Source organism: Opisthorchis viverrini (assembly GCF_000715545.1).
Source record: "Opisthorchis viverrini unplaced genomic scaffold opera_v5_318, whole genome shotgun sequence".
Lineage (NCBI taxonomy): Eukaryota > Metazoa > Platyhelminthes > Trematoda > Opisthorchiida > Opisthorchiidae > Opisthorchis > Opisthorchis viverrini.
The window spans coordinates 93,619-111,556 of record NW_008751974.1 but is presented as its reverse complement, the minus strand read 5'-3'; the positions used below and the strand labels follow the sequence as shown (position 1 = coordinate 111,556).

Sequence of the window (17,938 nt, the reverse complement as noted above, 5' to 3'; positions counted from 1 at the left end):
CCACGGCGTCCCTAGCGAACGGACGCATCAGGCGGACAGGCTAATCACCTGACGGCCATTCTCGAGAGGAAAAACGCATCAACTAAGCAGGCACAGTCGCCCCTTGATAGTGACCTCACAGAACCTGACCGCGGATCGCTTCATGCAGATTGGTTACGCCAGAAGGGAAGCAAGCGAGCACTTGGGCTTCTAGTATCCCTTTCCTCCCCATCTGCTATACAGCAGATCCTGGGGTAAACTGTCAGCATCCAAAAGGCCTACACAACGATCAGACGTTTATCTGAGGACCGCCATCTAGAGTCACGTAAGCTGGGCCACAGCACTTCTAAGGAGGTGGACAACGGGATTTCATCAGTTTAGCCGCCCTTAAATTTGTTGCAAAACCGATGGCAGTCATGGCCCATTGTGCTCTTTAAAGCACGCCGACGCAGCCGGCGATGACTTGTGATGAAATTTTCTGTTCTACCACCGCGGAGCCCCACCACCAAAAACAGAGATGTTCAGGGGGTGGCAAGCCTTGCGTGGATGCAGTGCCCAAATTATGTAGGGCTATCATCGCTCATTTCCTTGACAGACGAAAAAAGTGCGGCAGTAAACTCCACACCCAAGGCAAAACCTCTGACCTGGATTTTGACAGACGTGTGGAGAGAAGCGATGAAACCTACCCGCAAATCAAAAACAAGCGTTGACAATGACATCTGAAATGCTGTGAAACTCTACAACCACTGGGAAAGTGGAAGCGCCCATCTCCAGCACTACTTCGTCAAATACTGCCTCTTCGATTGTGTACATCTTCGTCTCCCAGAACCCTGACAACCAAAGCCACAAATATGACAACACCGAATCGGAAAATCCATTGTACATCCAGTTGGCCACGCTGATCGCCGGCGGAACGGGTGTTCACGCAAACACGAAAGTACAGCGACCGCATCCACCATATAAAGTCGCCAGATTAGAAAATAGCTGGCTGGCTTCAAGATGCAGTCTTTCGCGAAAACGAACCTCTTAGGAGGGCTACTAAAGTCATTACTTCTTGGTGCCACCACCCAGCCCTCAGAGCCTTACAGAGACACTTTCCGGTCAAACAGCGCCAAAACACCCAAGAACCCAGGAAGGCGAAAGCTTGCCGCAAATCTTTGATCAACAGCAAACCTGTTCGCCAAAAATGCGGTGCTGAAAGACCCACAAGCAGCAATGGTCGTAATTTTCGCCCATGGGGAAGAAAACGCCGTCCCTCAAGGCTAAAAGGCCCGAGCAAACCGGGCTCCCTTGCAATGAAAAAACCTCGCAAGCGAAAAGCACCCCCAGAAACCACGAAGAAAGGAAGCAGAGGACATCGCCCCAGAAGTCCCTTTGGAGCCTTGGACTCAAACCCGGCGCACAACTATTAAATCTGCCAACCACCCTGGTCGCTCAACTTTCAGCTCCCAACCCTCGGAGGCAGAAGAGACAGTGTTGAAATGCTTGTCCACAAACTGCCCCAGCCTTTTCAACAAACTCGGCTATGTTAAACAGTCCGCTTAACTCGAACAACTGTCCATAATCGCGGTTACAGAGACCTGGTCCACACCAACTATATCTGATGCGGAAATCTCGATAGACGGTTACTCTATTTTCAAGCTGACTCAAAACGAGGGAGGGCAGCTGGATTGTTTTGTACTTAGATGCGGCCCTACCAATCCCGATTGTCCTCTCTGACACCACTCTCGCACCATTTGCGATGCACTGTGTACCAAAAACCCGTTGCGTGGTTCCGATTATTTCCTTCTCGGCGTGGCCTACCATAGCCCATCGAGTCCCCTTGAAGATGACCAGTTTTTCATGTAAACCCTTGAGCAACGCTCCTCCAAATACCACTTCACTCATCTCTTGCTGGCAGGCGACTTTAACGCTCCAAAAGCCTCCTGGATGGAGCTCCAACGCGTCTAATCAGACGGACTGTTCGCAGCGGCGCTGACTGAAGTCATTCAACGGAGCGCTTGGACTGAACATTTCGTTGCACCCAACAGATACCGCGCAGGCGAACAACCGTCTCTCCTGGATTTGGACGTCACCAACGAAAGACACCTCGTAGATCAGGTAACAATTAACGCTGCACTGGAACACAGCGACCACTATGCGCTCACCTTTGATTTCATCTGCTATTGGGCCAGGAATCACGAACCTCAAACGTGGTTTCGAGACTTCTGCCGTTCAGACTTTTGAGGAATGCGCATGAACAGTTCACACTGGGACCAGCTCCCGTGAGAGAGCTCTATAGGACCACTGTCCAGAAAGTCCACGAGGCTGACACGATGTTCGTTCCAAAAAAAAACCAGCGCGCATTCGCACAAACCGCAGGCTGCCAAAAAGGATTCAACGACTTATGGAGACAAGGTCCGAACTCTTTTGCAAAAATTTGGCCGCAGGGGATGCAGAGGATGAGATGGCATTTCGTAAAATGCGGAACCGCTGTAAATCAGAAATCCACCAATGGTACACATGAAAACAAGTCACCGTTCTGAAGCTAGCTCAAAAAACCAAAACATCCTGTTCAAATACATGGGACGTCGCTGCATAACCAAGCCATTCGCGTTCTCCTCGAAGGACAGAAGCGGAGAACCGACGGGTGACCCAACAGTGGTAACTGAGGTTTACAGAGAACACTATGCCTGTCTATACTCGGCCGCAGCGTCCTCGCCAAATCCGCCCTTGTCAAGGCGGAACTACGAACAGCCCCTAACCGACTTGGTCTTCACGGTGGAGGGCATTCGTCAGCTCTTGCACAAGATCAACCCATTCTGCGCGTTGAGGCCCGAAGAGGTCCATCCAGGGATGCCGAAAGAAACGTCTTCCACACTGGCAAATCATTCACACCTGCTGTTTCGTCAGTCGCTTGACGAAGGCCGCCTTCCTCTGCTTGGAAGGAAGCAATTTTCACACCAATGTACAAAGCTGGTGATTGACTATCGCCTGGCAGCTACATGTCTATAAGTCTCACTAGCGTGCCCTGCAAGGTGATGGAACGCATTCTAAAGCGAGCTATTCTAGATCACCTTACTTCCAGCAACTTGATATCTCCAGCTCAACGCGGATTTCTCCCACGCTGCTCTTGGGTTACAAACATCTCATGTTTATGGACAGCTTAACCCAAGCCAAGGACGAAGGACTCATATCGGATGTCATATTTTTCGACCTCTCAAAAGCATTTGATAGGGTCCCACACGTCCCGCTGCTCCACAAACTCGAGTCTCACGGTATTCAATGGAAAATTCTCCGCTGGGTTAAGGCGGTCCTATCAGACAGATCATTCCGAGTGAGAATAGGCTCAACCAACTCTTCTCCAGCGCCTGTCTCCATCGGAGTTCCTCAAGGCTCCGTCCTGGGACCAGTGCTGTTTCTGATCTACGTCAACGACCTCCCAGATGTTCTTGCGAGTCCATGTCTACTTTTTGCGGACGACTTGAAATCCTGGAGCACCAATGCCAGTGCCCTCCAAATGGATGTGGACACAGCCAAGCGGTGGTCGTTGGACTGGCACCTTCCTCTGAATGATGAAAAGTGCGTGTATATGTCATTTGGAGGAGACCCAGCGAATGCCTTCGTTATGCATGGTAAGAAAGGACCAGTAAACATGATGAGGATAGATGCCAAAAAGGATTTGGGCCTCTGGGTCTCCGCAAACTTGTTCCTCTCACTGCATCATGAGAAATCGCCCCAAAAGGCATTCGCCATTTTACGAACGACTCGGCGCACTCTCTGCCGTATTACTCGCTTGGACTTCCAAATACTCTATGGGGCCTATATGAGACCGCTCCCGGAGTACGCCAACCAAGTTGTCTACACAGGGCGCATGAAATACGTCACCCTCATTGAGCGTGTANCGATGGAGACAGGCGCTGGAGAAGAGTTGGTTGAGCCTATTCTCACTCGGAATGATCTGTCTGATAGGACCGCCTTAACCCAGCGGAGAATTTTCCATTGAATACCGTGAGACTCGAGTTTGTGGAGCAGCGGGACGTGTGGGACCCTATCAAATGCTTTTGAGAGGTCGAAAAATATGACATCCGATATGAGTCCTTCGTCCTTGGCTTGGGTTAAGCTGTCCATAAACATGAGATGTTTGTAACCCAAGAGCAGCGTGGGAGAAATCCGCGTTGAGCTGGAGATATCAAGTTGCTGGAAGTAAGGTGATCTAGAATAGCTCGCTTTAGAATGCGTTCCATCACCTTGCAGGGCACGCTAGTGAGACTTATAGACATGTAGCTGCCAGGCGATAGTCAATCACCAGCTTTGTACATTGGTGTGAAAATTGCTTCCTTCCAAGCAGAGGAAGGCGGCCTTCGTCAAGCGACTGACGAAACAGCAGGTGTGAATGATTTGCCAGTGTGGAAGACGTTTCTTTCGGCATCCCTGGATGGACCTCTTCGGGCCTCAACGCGCAGAATGGGTTGATCTTGTGCAAGAGCTGACGAATGCCCTCCACCGTGAAGACCAAGTCGGTTAGGGGCTGTTCGTAGTTCCGCCTTGACAAGAGTGGATTTGGCATAGTGTTTTCTGTAAACCTCAGATACCACTGTTGGGTCACCCGTCGGTTCTCCGTTTCTGTCCCTCAAGGTGTCCGGCAACAAATTTACACGAGAAAGAAACGGAAACATTTCCGAATGTGCCACGGCAGTATCATACTACGGCAATGTTTCAGTGTAAATCATCGGGGCTAGCCTCGATGTCCTACGTCGACTTCGATTCCGATTAAATTATCCAAGCGACAAATTTTGCTTCTGAACTGACCGAGAAGCCAGAGGAGACCTTGAGTCCGCTGACCAATCGGTGTTCTGAGGATTGCTCGACCCACCTTCTGCTAAGTATAACCGGACGCCGACTTCGCCCGATGTCGTTGGTTTACTCTTTCGCGTCCCGCAATCTCGCTCGACGCATTCTTGCATCGCGAATTCCACCAGTTCAATGCAGGACCATATTTACCGGGAGTTCAGATCGCTCCAAGCTTGGAACTGGTGAGTTCCTTGCACTTGCCTGTACCCACTTGCCACTGTGCCACGTGATAAAGTACTACATCATTCACGGATTCATAGTGTGATACACAGAATCGAGGCGTTCGTCGAAGTTTTCTGGATCGTGGTTGTTCTCGTCGTTCAGTAGCTTCTGTTGACCTAAAAACATGAGAAAAATGGGCGTTGCATCACTAAGTTATCGTCGCGGGACAGTAAGCACATCAGCGCGAAGGCCCAAATAAAACATCATCTAGGAGTGCCTTGAACTGAGTTCTAAATGCGGGGTCAACAACCTCATAGGAAACTTGTTCCACGCACGAACTACCCAAAATGAGAAAGATTGACGTCACTAACATGGTGTTGTAACTCATACGAACGACCCTTACGATAACATCGTGATTTAATGCCTGAATGACGGCAGAGTTTGAGTTGGGATATGGTGGGTGTAAATAAAGACCCACCGTTGGCTGCGGTTTTGTGAACGTACTAAGCTATATCGAGATAATGCTCGGATAGATTTTAATGGGGTCCTTTCTGCTGGATATTGGATATCACTAATAGGTGTCTGTCGACAAACCCAAGCTACGTCCTACAGCTGTCATTTCGATAGCGTCCTCGACCCTGTGTGCAACGCTGCTTGGGTTTTAAGTCCTCATTCCAATCAGACAGACAGCGCACATCCATGTAAAGCGAGTCCGGTGTACGCGCAAGGGCGATCTGTTGTCTATCTTGTTTCAGAAGGGTAAAAGCCGCCAGGGGAATTGAGCTTCGGTACATGGGGAATGTTTTTGAAGTATCTGCGGTCATGGTGGTCGGGCTAACTGTAGATGTAATAAACGGCAACAGGCGGTGAATGGGTCTGTTGGTCCTCAAGAATAAGCCTGCGGATATATCTCCAACAACGGGTATGGAGCTTGAGAAAGGACAAGAAGGGAGGCGTCATCTGTAGCCTATTTTCGGTGCACTGCTGTATACAGCAAATAAGGGTACCAGTTGATGGCCCCACGTGACGGCGGATGTGGGTTGAGGTTATTTTAGATGCGCCATTATTGGTTGCACATGGGTTGGAATGCTGCCAAGGCGGCCAGATCGAAAAGGAACATCGGTGGTCCTCCCTCAAAGTCCTTGGCCCAAAAGCCGGACCGCAAGTCAGCGGTAGTTGGCTTGACGCTGTCAAAACAACCTGAGGTTTTAAGGAGGAAGTGGCCACATGTTCCAACTCTCAATATGGAGGCGTTAGTCACACCTCTACCCATTAAACATGATATGATCGACTCTGTGAATGTCACACTCAGAACCGGACACACTCAATGGGTTAACTGAGTTAACTGAGTGTCCGTGTTAACCACGTAGCTCGATTAACCTGAAAGAGCGAAAAAACTGACGAGGCAACAATGCCGGAGACATCCACAAGCTTTTCCACTTGATTACTTCGACCGTTCCTGTGAAACCTCTTGTCAGTGGAACTGTCAGGGACCAGAAGGTTCTGGTAAAATAAGAATGATCATTCAGCCATAGCACATTTTCGGTGTTGAACTGCTATGCAAACTGAATGAGGAACGGGGGCTGGGATACTGGCAGGTTGCCCAAACCTAGACAAGAGCAGTCGAAATGCTGAGGTCGGGTTCAAATTACGTAAATTCTGGTCCGTAAGCGGGCACCCTAACTACTACCAATAACAACACGTCTCTCGACTTCCCTTGTCTAGAGTTGGGCAATCTCGCAGTATCCCAATCCTCGTGCCTCCTTATGGTAGCATGGCAGTCAGGCACCGAAATTTTGCTAGAGATGAACGATTTCGATTTCGATCTTTCGGCATGCACTTTGTACCTCTCAAGTCTAAACTCATTTTTGATAACATACAGTCTCTGAACATACCCCTTGCAATTTGAGGAGAATCACTGGATGTTTTGGAGGGTTTTACATACCTCGGCAGTTGTGTTAGCTATGACTGAAGGGTCTGCTGACGTCATTGCACGAATCTCGAAGGCCAAAATTGCGTTTGCTAATTTTCGTCACTTGTGGTGTCCAAACACCATATTGGAAGTCGAAGGTCACATGTACCAGGGTTGTAATCTTCTATGGTTGCACCATCAACTTAGATAGACATTTAATGACGATAGATGCGCATGTATCTGCACAGGGAAAGGCAAACAGAAAGTGAGAAAACTCGTCAATGATAGGAGATACTGGTTATGAGTAACAGAAGACTAAGATGCTTTAAAATTGGCGCCAATTCATTCGAATGTTTGGGTCGCTTTGATGGGCGCAGAGGGGGCGGTCTGACGGCATTTTGAAACGATGTCTTTTACATCTTGAAGGGAAAACGGCGAGTTTTTGAAAAGAACAAAGTGATGCATCCGAGCAATCCTAATTTATCATTACCGGTCGCGTTGGCTCATAAATTACGGGATAAGGCTTCAACCACCAGATTATATTTTTCAGATCTATAGCTGACATCGTATCTCAGAGTGGCAAGTTTCTTTCCCATAGCTGGATTTTATCGTTTTTGCCCTATTTTTCTGCGATACAGCGTACATGAAGGAAAAGCTGGAAGTTCATCCCGAAGAGATAGTGTTTCTGTTTACGGATATGCTCAATGATGCCTCTTTCCTAATAGCATTGATTCTTTTCGCTGAGTCAGTGCTCTAGAAAAGGCCACAGACTGGGTTTTCTGATTCACAGATTCAGCAGTGGTTTTGTCTGAGGCGTCCGTTTCGATAACCAAGGATGCACTGCACTCGACTGTTACGACCGTAGCGTCCTGTAACTTTTTAAATTTCCGAAGGACTGTTGCACACGCTCCGGTAGGGGAAAAGTTTAATTTTTGAAAAGCACACTTATCAAAGAAGCATTGTATCCATTGTGAATAACAAGCAAACATACCGGGGTTAGTACGAACCGATTCTGTGAATACAAAGGATAGCCAAGACAGATGGGCGATCTACCGAGACCAGCGTCCAGAGAAATAAACGGTCCGCATCCCTTTACTGTATCCTTGAATCGAAGAGTTCGGATGGTCTGATCAACTACAAGCATGACTCCAGTGGGTGCAATTGTCTGGTGTATCAGCGATGTGCTCATTACAGAAGCGATAAGGTCATTCTTAACTTCAACCGTCGTGGCCGTGGATCAGCCCAACGTCTAACTTGATTTTGGCGCATATATTCAAAGGGTGGTGCGCTCGTTGTCGAGTTACTCTGATATATTGCCTCACCTTAATGCCTGGTGAAAAGGCCGGGAGAGTCCTGAAAAGCCTGACGTCCCTCGAACGAGTAAATGGCAAATGCCTGTCCTAAAATCGTCAGATACCGGTCACTCGAACCTAAATTGTTCACTGGTAGCTCCTTTGTTTACTGTCACCGAGGAAAAATACCGCAGACCACCCAGTTGCAAAGACTTGATAGTCATCAACCAGAAGTGCACCAACGATCTGAACCCAAAAATCTCCTTGGGGAACAAGACAAAAGTAGGCTTTCGTGCTTTGGACAAACGGATTGACGGGCGTAATTGAGCCAACGTATTCTGAAGTACCCAAGTTGAGGCTTCATCCAGTATACAATAAGCGTATGGGTAAAGGCAACGAGGGTAAGGGTGAAGCGTTAGTATCTTGAGAAATGAAGAGCAAAGTGTGATGAATGATAACATTAGTTAGGAGTTGGAGACTGCCCCGTACGGTTTCGGCAATGTGAACGGCAGTTCTAGATCTCCAAGTCTAGAATGCTGTCCTGTAGCCTTATATGAAAGACTTTTTTCTCTTTAGAGCCATTCATCCCCCCTAAAGAAAGAACATGTCGATTACTGCTAAATAATTAACCCCTCTCTTCACCAGATGAAGCTTGAGTTACGCACACATCTATGATCATTGCCATTAGCTATAACAACAGCGGCGGGGCGCGCTGACATTAGGCGATTTTGATACACATGTATCACCCCATCCGCATACGTTAGCGAATCATATTATCAATAATGAGTAGCGATAGCGCACTTTGATCAATTCGCTGGACACCGGGATAGCAGCGTGTGTGACAGACGTGGAGATACTAGAAATAACATTGAAAGTTAAGAAAACCGTGTCGAAGCTCGGCTAACTTAATAATGTGAAAAAAATACGGGATGCAACTGCCACTCCATCTGACGTAATTCTTCGCCGTTTCTGTGTAGTAACTTTGTAATTCGGATGAGATGCTCGCGCCTGGTAAAAACCTAAGGGAAATGAAAATCTTTGGTCAACTGCATACTTGTGTCGCCTTTTTGTGCATTATAATTGCAATGGACAACCATATATAACGTACAATTGTGGATTTACCGTTTGTGGAATGCAATACGCGATATCTGGCCCTTCGATCCCTGTCATTCCGTACATTGTGGCATTCCTCACTGAGACATTTAACCTACGATCTGTTACGGCTGTCCTTAGACCAAAGGTAGCCCATTTTTGGCGTGCGAACAAAGGAGCCTCGTTACACGTATCCTCGTATCTGATACGAGGATGCTACTTTGAGACAGATTCGGAACCAATCCGTTCGTTTCTCTTCGAGTAGTTTTGTTTTTTCGATAGGCATTTATATTTTTGAGTTTTATACTACCTTTTAGTTAACCTTTCATCCAACCAGATCCTTGTCAGGAAATCGAATGAATCGCGATTAGCTTATTTTGTAAGATTAATGCTAAGCCGAAAGTTTAGACCAGAAGCTAGAAGGGACGACAACGAGCACCTCAGTCAGAAGTCAGTTAGGTATGCGGCCTCGTTGTACTTAGGATTTCCGTTACTGATAGCTCAGTGGTTGAGACAAACTTGCTGACCCGAAGGTTCATGGTTTCAACCTCACCTCGGTATCTCGACTGCTGTTGTCTAAGCTTGGGCAACCCGAGAGCATCTCAACCTTCGTGCTTCCTTCGGGTGGCACGGGAGCTAGGCGCTGAAAGGATGCTGCAGTTGAACGGTTATTATTATTATTATTATTGTGAAGGTCTCGCCTGAGTTCACTTTATCAAGTGGTTTCAGGCAAGGCTATCATCCCTCACATTTCCTCGTCAACTTCGTCACTGATAGAACTATGGAAGACTCAATACCAATCTCTAATGCTTGTGGGGTCAAAGTGCTCTCGCGGCGTTCGCCCACAAATATCAAGTAACGGACTATATAGGTCTTATTGGATCTGATGCCGTCGTAATTCAAACAGTACCAATTAATCTAATTAATAAATGGTTGGACATGTGCTTCACACCTGTTAAGTGTAAAGGGCTACAGCAAGACTGGATGGGCTCGAACCCCAACCCCCTGCTTGCGGATGAGCCGATTAAGGTAGTGGACAAATTCGTCTACTTTGGCAGCTGTATCCGTCGCGACGGTCCAGCCACAGATGATATTTTGATCCCCATCGGAAAAGCCAGAACAGCCTTCGTGAACATGCATCAACTGTGGTATAGGTGTTATATCAGTTTGTCCGTTAAGGGTCAGGTTTGCAAAACTGCGATGCGCTTCATATACAGGTGGCTGCATGCTGAAGAAAGACTTTCAGTGTTTGGACGTCGATGTCTTTGGACCATTGCTCAAGTCTGGTGAGAACACTGGATCAGTAATGCTGAAGTACGTCAAATGGTTTTCGGAGGAAATGATGATGAACTGATCAAACTCCATAGGTTGCACTGGCTTGGCCACATGTTCCGTGTGCAAGTTGACCGTTCCTCGAAGAGCTCTTTTCGCACAACCACGTAAAGGTTGGAAACGAGCCGGCGGAGGTCAAACAATGACTTGGCAGCAAAATCTGAAAGCCGTTACCAGCAAACTCAGCTTCACTGGTCATTGCCGTCTCCATAAACGGGGATCCCGAGACGGGACACATCAACGGTTGGAGACACTATCAGACACCTCCCAGTCGCGTCGCCGATGGCGCTAGTGCATCCAAACCATTGCCTTCAATGAATAGCTCCTCTCCTGATATCCTTAATGAAAAGTCTAGTGACAACCCTGTATTTACGCATCAATTATTTCAGCCACCGCCTCCAAAGCGCAGCTACCTACCTCATCTCCGGAAACCATTGGTGGATGAAGCTGGCAGCTGTAACCACTACACGACAAGTACGTGGTTCTTACAGCTGACCATTTTGATATTGTCTTGTCGGAGTTCTGTGACTGAATATGTTCTCTTAAGCGCTACTGATTTCCTTATCCGGATGAGCTACTACCCACAATATTCAAAGATGGGGTTGGAGTCCTCAGTCAGTGCTTGCCTGATGTCTTCCTGCATTTGGGAAAAGGAGACTGTCCCATTCAACGAGGGAAAATGTGTGATAGTGCCCATTTTCAAAAAAGGGTCTCGTAATGGGTATGATAACCATAGAAGGACCAGCGTGAGCCGGATCGTAATGAGGCTGCTCACGTCACTGGTGCTTTGTCACCTTATGGTGGCTCGTGAAACACCGACTGGAGAGCAGTAGGCCGGATTCCGGCTGGGTAGGTGTTTCGTTGACCGAATGTTCACACTTCGTTAGGCGCTAGAACATCGTCACCTGTACAAACGACCCACAATTTTAGTATGTGTTTCGTTGACCGAATGTCCACACTCCGTTAGGCGCTAGAACATCGTTACCTGTACAAACGACCCACAATTTTAGTATTCTTCAATTTCCAAAGCACAGTCGACTCGGTTAACTGGTCTGTTCTCCTAAACACGCTTGCCCATCAAGGAATGACTCTGAAGTTCGTGAGCGTGATAGGTTCTTTGTATTCTCAGATTTCCGTATGAGACGCTTGAGAGTATACGGACAGCTCTCCAAAAGCGAATGCCCACTTTCCATTTTCACTTAATTTTGTGATCGATGAGATAATGAGAAGAACGCTGGAAGATCTTCAGAAGCCTCGTGTTTAAATAGCCTGTGACGAAAATTTCGATCTGGAATAATCAGACATCGTTCTAATCTTTGAAGAGGAGAAGGTGCAGGTGTTTTTGGATGAACTTTGGATGTTTTTTGCACCCACAAAGTGTAAGGTCGTGTTCCTGAACATTCAGTCACTGAACATCCTTGACTTGGCAAAGGGGCCCTTGACTTGGCAGAGGGGCATGAAAGAGATTACGAAAAGGTTTCGTGCTGTCGATGCTACTCGGCTCTCAAGATGGGAAACTCCTAATCCCCACTGCGCCTGGTTGGAGACGCTTCTCGACGCTACTCGCCTCTCAGGATGAGAACCTCGTAATCCCCACTGCGCCTGGTTGGAGACGCTGTAGGATATAGCTTCCAACCGATGTCACTGGCGATCTTTTTGTCAGTTTCTATCCAGGTTGTTTGGATGAGTATCTGGAGGTGTAGGCACCTCAGAACGATTGTGATATGCTAGCACTAAGTCCCTTCCAAGCCCCCTTTATCCCTTCCTCCATAGTAGAATTTCACATGAATCATGGTAGTACGGCGACAAAGCATCAGTTTTGAAGACTGATGTCATGCTGTCAATGGTGATAATGGTGATGATGGTCAGATGTCATTTTGGGTTACAGCCCAACTGTTTAAGTTGGGTTGGGCTGAGGTCACTTTTGTTCTGGCCAGTGTGTGTCATGTTGGTAGGTGACATACCGGGATCAGTCTGTAAAGCCAAGCTGTACCTAAAGCAGCAAAACTACTAAGCGATGTGAACATAATTAACTCGTGCTGAAGTACATGCCCAGAGAGCAAAGTGAGAAGTAATTCCATAACACGCACAGGCGAAGCATTGCTCAGAGATAAGCTTTCTTAGTTAAATACGTTGCTACTCACTCTAACCGACAAAATAAGACGGACAGTTGAATAAACCGGCCGATATCTCGTGTTCTGCTTTGATTTTGATTGGGAGGTGAAAAACCATAGAATATAATAAATGACGAGTCTACAGACGATGCTTACAGACGCATACCAACCAGTCCATTTCGCATGCAAATCAATCTGTTGCATTCAGACCACCTGCAGAGAATACGAGTGAATTGCCCTTCTTTGGGCGTGTAGATTGCGTTCATCCGATATGCTATACCGGTGACTCCCAAGTAGAGCCGGTAGAAGAACGGTCAGAATTGTTTTCCTGTACCGCTGTCCCCTTTAAAAAAGATCTGTAGAGTCTGGTTGGAATGACTGCTTCTGGCTGTGGGAGGTCCCTTGTGCGAGAGACGAGATCCAATATTTTACGTGTGAACTAAAGGGACTTTAAGTTCGGTATTCAATTTTTCAAGAAACCTCTTATGTGTATTCGCATTTTGTATTGTTCTTTCATACAGACCCAATTAACATCTAATTCTTTTACAATCGGTAATAAATCTGGGATGTTGTTTAAAACGTAACTTTCACTTTTGTTAACGGAATCTTGTCGAATTCCCCGCAGCCTTAATCTTGGCCCTAAAGTCACTTTATTATCGCGTGTCCTTTATTGTTTCGTTTCCCTTTGAGCTGATTGGTTGATTGTCCTCAGATTTCTCTCCGCGCAGGTAATGTTATTTAGGATGAAGTGAAGCTGGATTATTGGTTACTTGTCAAGCCAATCCAGTCGAACTCAGCTCAACAAAGGTGAACTGATTTTCATCTCGTACTCATGTATGCTGATAAACTGCACAGCTAGTTTCTGACAATATTATCCACTTTATGTTTTCCAGTATGTTTCAATGTTTTGCGAACTGATGCTCGAAAAAAGCTCAGGGAAATAGCAGGCGATACTAGATCCTTTACATTACCAACCTTTGGCATTAACTCAGCAATGTCACGCAACATTTTTGACTGGATTGGACGATCTTCATATAACCTTGCAGAGACGCAAACATTTCATTTCCTATGGCGTTATTATCTGGGTTTTAAAGCTGGCTTACCAGCCTCATAAGTGAAGTCGACCCAATAACCTAGGTCAACCACCCTGGAACTCACACTGTATGGTGTATCCTGATTTTGAGCTAACAAGTAGACTTGAACATAGATTTCGGAAGCCCTGCCTAAATGGAAAGCAGTTACTATGCTAACTAGTGTTTACACTTCGCGCTTTCCTAAAAGGATTCCCCCCTGTTGGCTGAAATCCCAAACATTTTATGGCCCTTTTGGGGAAGCCTGACGTTTCACGCGTTAATCTGATAGTAATTAAGGGAGTTCTCACACAGAGGCAATGAACTGTATGGTGAACATTGTATTTCGATAGTTGCCTATCATTTCGCACACTCCGCCAATCTCACTGGGTTGTCCCTACTTGGACTCTTCGGCGGTCTACTTTTTTTTCCACACCCATTATTTTCTACAGTGCAGGATTTCAGCTATCGCAAGTTTTCTGTGCACACTTATATTGTATTTTCTCACACATAGGTCAAGTTTCTGCACAACGAGCAGTTTCCCACCTATTAATCAGTTGTCAATACTGTCTACTCTATTTAGCCCCTGCTCCATACAAAAGTGGAATGTTGCCATCAGTGCACTGGACTATCGAACGTGTTTTGGCCACTGCCATGCTGCCTCTCTATCCGATCGCCTTGTATGTTGATGGACCAGTGATGAACTTTATTGTAGTCACTGCGGTCACGATGCATTCTTACTGGTGAGTCCTGGTTTTATCCCTACTCCGACGGCACCTCAACCATTTTGGTGCTTTCATGAGAATAACCAAAATGCGTCGATCGTGACCTGGCAGGAGCAAAACCAGTTTGCTCGTTTGTCTTATCATTCCGGTCCCATAGTTGGCTGTCATGCTGACCACAGGGACTTGGAGATCTGGACATTCTGTCAGACAGGCTAAACTAAGGATAATCTCGTTATCTGAGTTAGTGTTGCTCTAAGTAATTAGCTGAGTGAGAAGGTATTTTTTTAGAAACCTAACTGTAGTTATTCTACCTCGTGGTGCAGTCTTTCCTAAGACTGCTTGCGGTGCATTTTGGTTAGTTCGGTGTTATCTCTGTACTATTGTTTGTTTGGTCAGAACTGCTAATTTCGCTTGGTGTCTTGATATTGAATATTGCCTTAACTATTCGCAAGCTTTCCGAACCAATTTAGAGCACCTGGAAGGTGTTTAGCAGCACTCACGGTCTCGTGCACCAAGATGACGGCCTTCAGGCAGGCGTAATGTTGACTTGTTCCATAAACTCATCTGTTGTTCGACATTTGACCTTTTCCGGGCATGATTTTGAGATAAATGCTGGGATAAATGTTGAGGATCCGAATCATCCACTTTTATGAGTGTTTTGGCAATGTCCCATTTAGCCTATAATTACCCGGCCTTTATTTCTCTGAATTTAACATTGGAATTACCATCAAGGTCGGGAATTTCCGGTCCCAATGGAATAGTCAGATTAAAAAAAATGAGGAGACAAATTCACTTTTTCTGGGTAAGGAATTTGGACCTCTTTTCCGTAGGATAGCTTCTGGCTGAACGTTCTAGCAACTCACCAGAGGGTAGTTGGTCGTTCTCGATAATTTGTAGAATCCCGGAGCTCCACGCCTATCAGCTTTATACGAACCGATTTGGAAAATGAGAGTCCCATACATTTCTACCATTTTGTTAGCTGGATTTCCCTTAATAGGGACGAATTACTTGGAAGCTTCATTTCACAATGAGGATTCCTTGGAAGGCAAAATATCGGCGTAGTAACTGTGCGGACCATGATAACAACTGTAACATTTTTTGTGCCTAGCTGTCATACTGCCCGTAGAAAGTACGAGGGCTGATGGCTTCCAGATTACCCAATTTCAAAGAAGGCTTCCGGATGGTGAGATTGGGTTTTAATCTCGAACTTCCCGATCAGTAAGTTGGCGTCTTAACCACCTAGCCGTTTCTATATAGGAAACAAAACAGTTTAGTTTTCCTGACCTACACAAGAGAACCTTGTGAGGGCCTTTGGTCGTAAATTTAGAGGAGAGTATCATTCCATTGCGGCTTAGTGGATTCGCTCAGCAGGCGTCGGCAACTCCTCCATTTTTGTCTAAACTTTATATGCACAAGCTAGCGATGCTCAAGTTTGGTACAACTAAACCTCCAAATCTCTAAAGTAAACGCTTTTGGTTCCTGTCAGATTTCTGTCGTGGCCAATGGGCGACAGTATTTCCTATTCTCTCGACAGCTAGCACTGTTTGTCTTCGGTTGACTGTTCTGAATTGAAGAAACCCAGACTTCAAATACAATACATTTCGCTTGGCTTGTTTTTTATCGGTTACTACGGTTACAGCAGTCGCGTTAAGCGATAACCTTACTATTGCTTTTCTTTGAAGAGTGTGTGAATATGAATAAATACGGATGATCTATCCATGTTTGAATGTATCCGTTTTTGGGATGGTTCTCCGTTTATGGGAGTTCGCTTCTGACTGACCACATCAAACCCTCCGCGATTTATTCTTACAGTCTTCGCATTACCGTTTCAGGGGTTTTGATGGAGTGATCAAGGACTATGCTTTCGAACGTCGCTACGGGCCCGCTTTGATGCCTATTCTCCGAACTATTTGGAAGGTGTTCGCTGCAGCCGGTTTCGCCGGTCTTCTCTATTTCAACTACAACGATGTTGGTTTCATCACCGGTGTGAAGAAGCTATGGGCTATGTGAACTGTTTGTGCGGCGCTTTGCTACACTGTGTTCCACCCCACCCCCTCAACTATGCACTATTGTATTTGAGCTCTTCCTGTTCTCATCAGCTAGTTGCTTCCTACAGGTTTTCATTGAACTCCCAGTTTGCTAGTGTTTGAAATCCACAAGTAGATAATAACAGAGACGAGCGCATGTTTTTATGTTACGCATCAGGGAAATAGTGTGTTGCAGGGAAAGTTTCCTACAACGAGTATGCTTGAAGCATGCTTGATACAGTTGAAATGTTGTATACCATTCACAAAAAATTAGACAGAATGGCCGATTAAAGAGTCGAGCACCAAAACTGGACGTGTACATTCGCGCCAGTAGTTCAAAAGATAGTTTCAACATGTCTCGACGTTTCAGCAGCTCCTTGACAGTCTGCATTCGGCTAAAAATAACGCCTTTCGGTTAGTCCTTCGGTCTAGTTGAGCAACTACAATGAAAACTTTTACCGTGAATAGTATCGGCCTGTGATAACTCCAGGCTGACGTTTGTCTTCATGCCATCGGGTTCAGGATTACTATGCTTGCTCGTGGAATAGGTTGAGAGCATTCAGGATCAGGGTTGACAGAGTTCAAAATTTCACTGGAAAGTTTAGGGTTAAAGAGCGTATCACTAACAGAGGCTGAGCTGTCGGCGTTTTTATGTCAGGTCACAGTTGATTCCGTGAAACGTGTGCTGCAGTCGCTGCGCTATTTTCCATGCTTGTGGTGCAGGATAGTGGGAGATGTACACTTACCAACTGAGAAATTGACTACTTATCCTTACATGCTTCGGGATGAACCAATCAGATGACGTAGGAAGCCAGTTAGATTTTTTCTTATCAAATGGCAGATCACCTGTTGCTCATGCATCACCAGCCTGACCGACTGTTGTATCATCCGTAGGATGCTGTCTGGTGATAGTTTTATTCTGGCCTGTATAGGCAAATCTGTCTGGAGATCATGTTCGTCTAGCAAACTAACTAGACAATACAGGGGCGGCTTTAAATTAAACCACTCGTTGTGAAGACCATCGACGTTTGCTTTCAACTATATCATACCATCCCTGTTGGGGTGGTCGTGCATCTGTCTTACAATGATCTTGCGGGCTGTACTGGCTGGAACTCAAATACTAAAGGTTCAGCATGTCCGACCCCAGTTCGGTCATTCATCTCAAGCCAATCGGAGCCAACCCAAGTTTTTCACATTCTTCGGTTGTCTGGCTGGTGGTATTGACTGTGTGAGAGTTATACTTATCCTGGATGCGTCCTACTGGACTGAGTCCCATTAACCAGTGGTCTGAGCTGTCAGGGTGACACTGGTTCAATCAAGCTCCATGTACCTCGACATGACAAATGATATTTGTTTGTTGTGTAAGCGTACGTCCCGACTGATACAGCTCTGAGGCTGAG

General features: G+C 46.3%; 1 protein-coding gene across 1 annotated transcript; it reads left to right on the top strand.

Annotated features, from left to right (window-relative positions):
• Positions 1 to 4,816: 4,816 nt before the first annotated feature.
• On the top strand, positions 4,817 to 16,692 carry T265_09911 (hypothetical protein; the record flags this gene model as incomplete). Its single annotated transcript, XM_009176127.1, has 3 exons — positions 4,817 to 4,994; positions 14,370 to 14,529; positions 16,344 to 16,692. The coding sequence occupies 3 exons, from the start codon at positions 4,871 to 4,873 to the stop codon at positions 16,519 to 16,521; spliced, it is 462 nt and encodes a 153-aa protein (XP_009174391.1).
• Between the last annotated feature and the right edge of the window lie 1,246 nt (positions 16,693 to 17,938).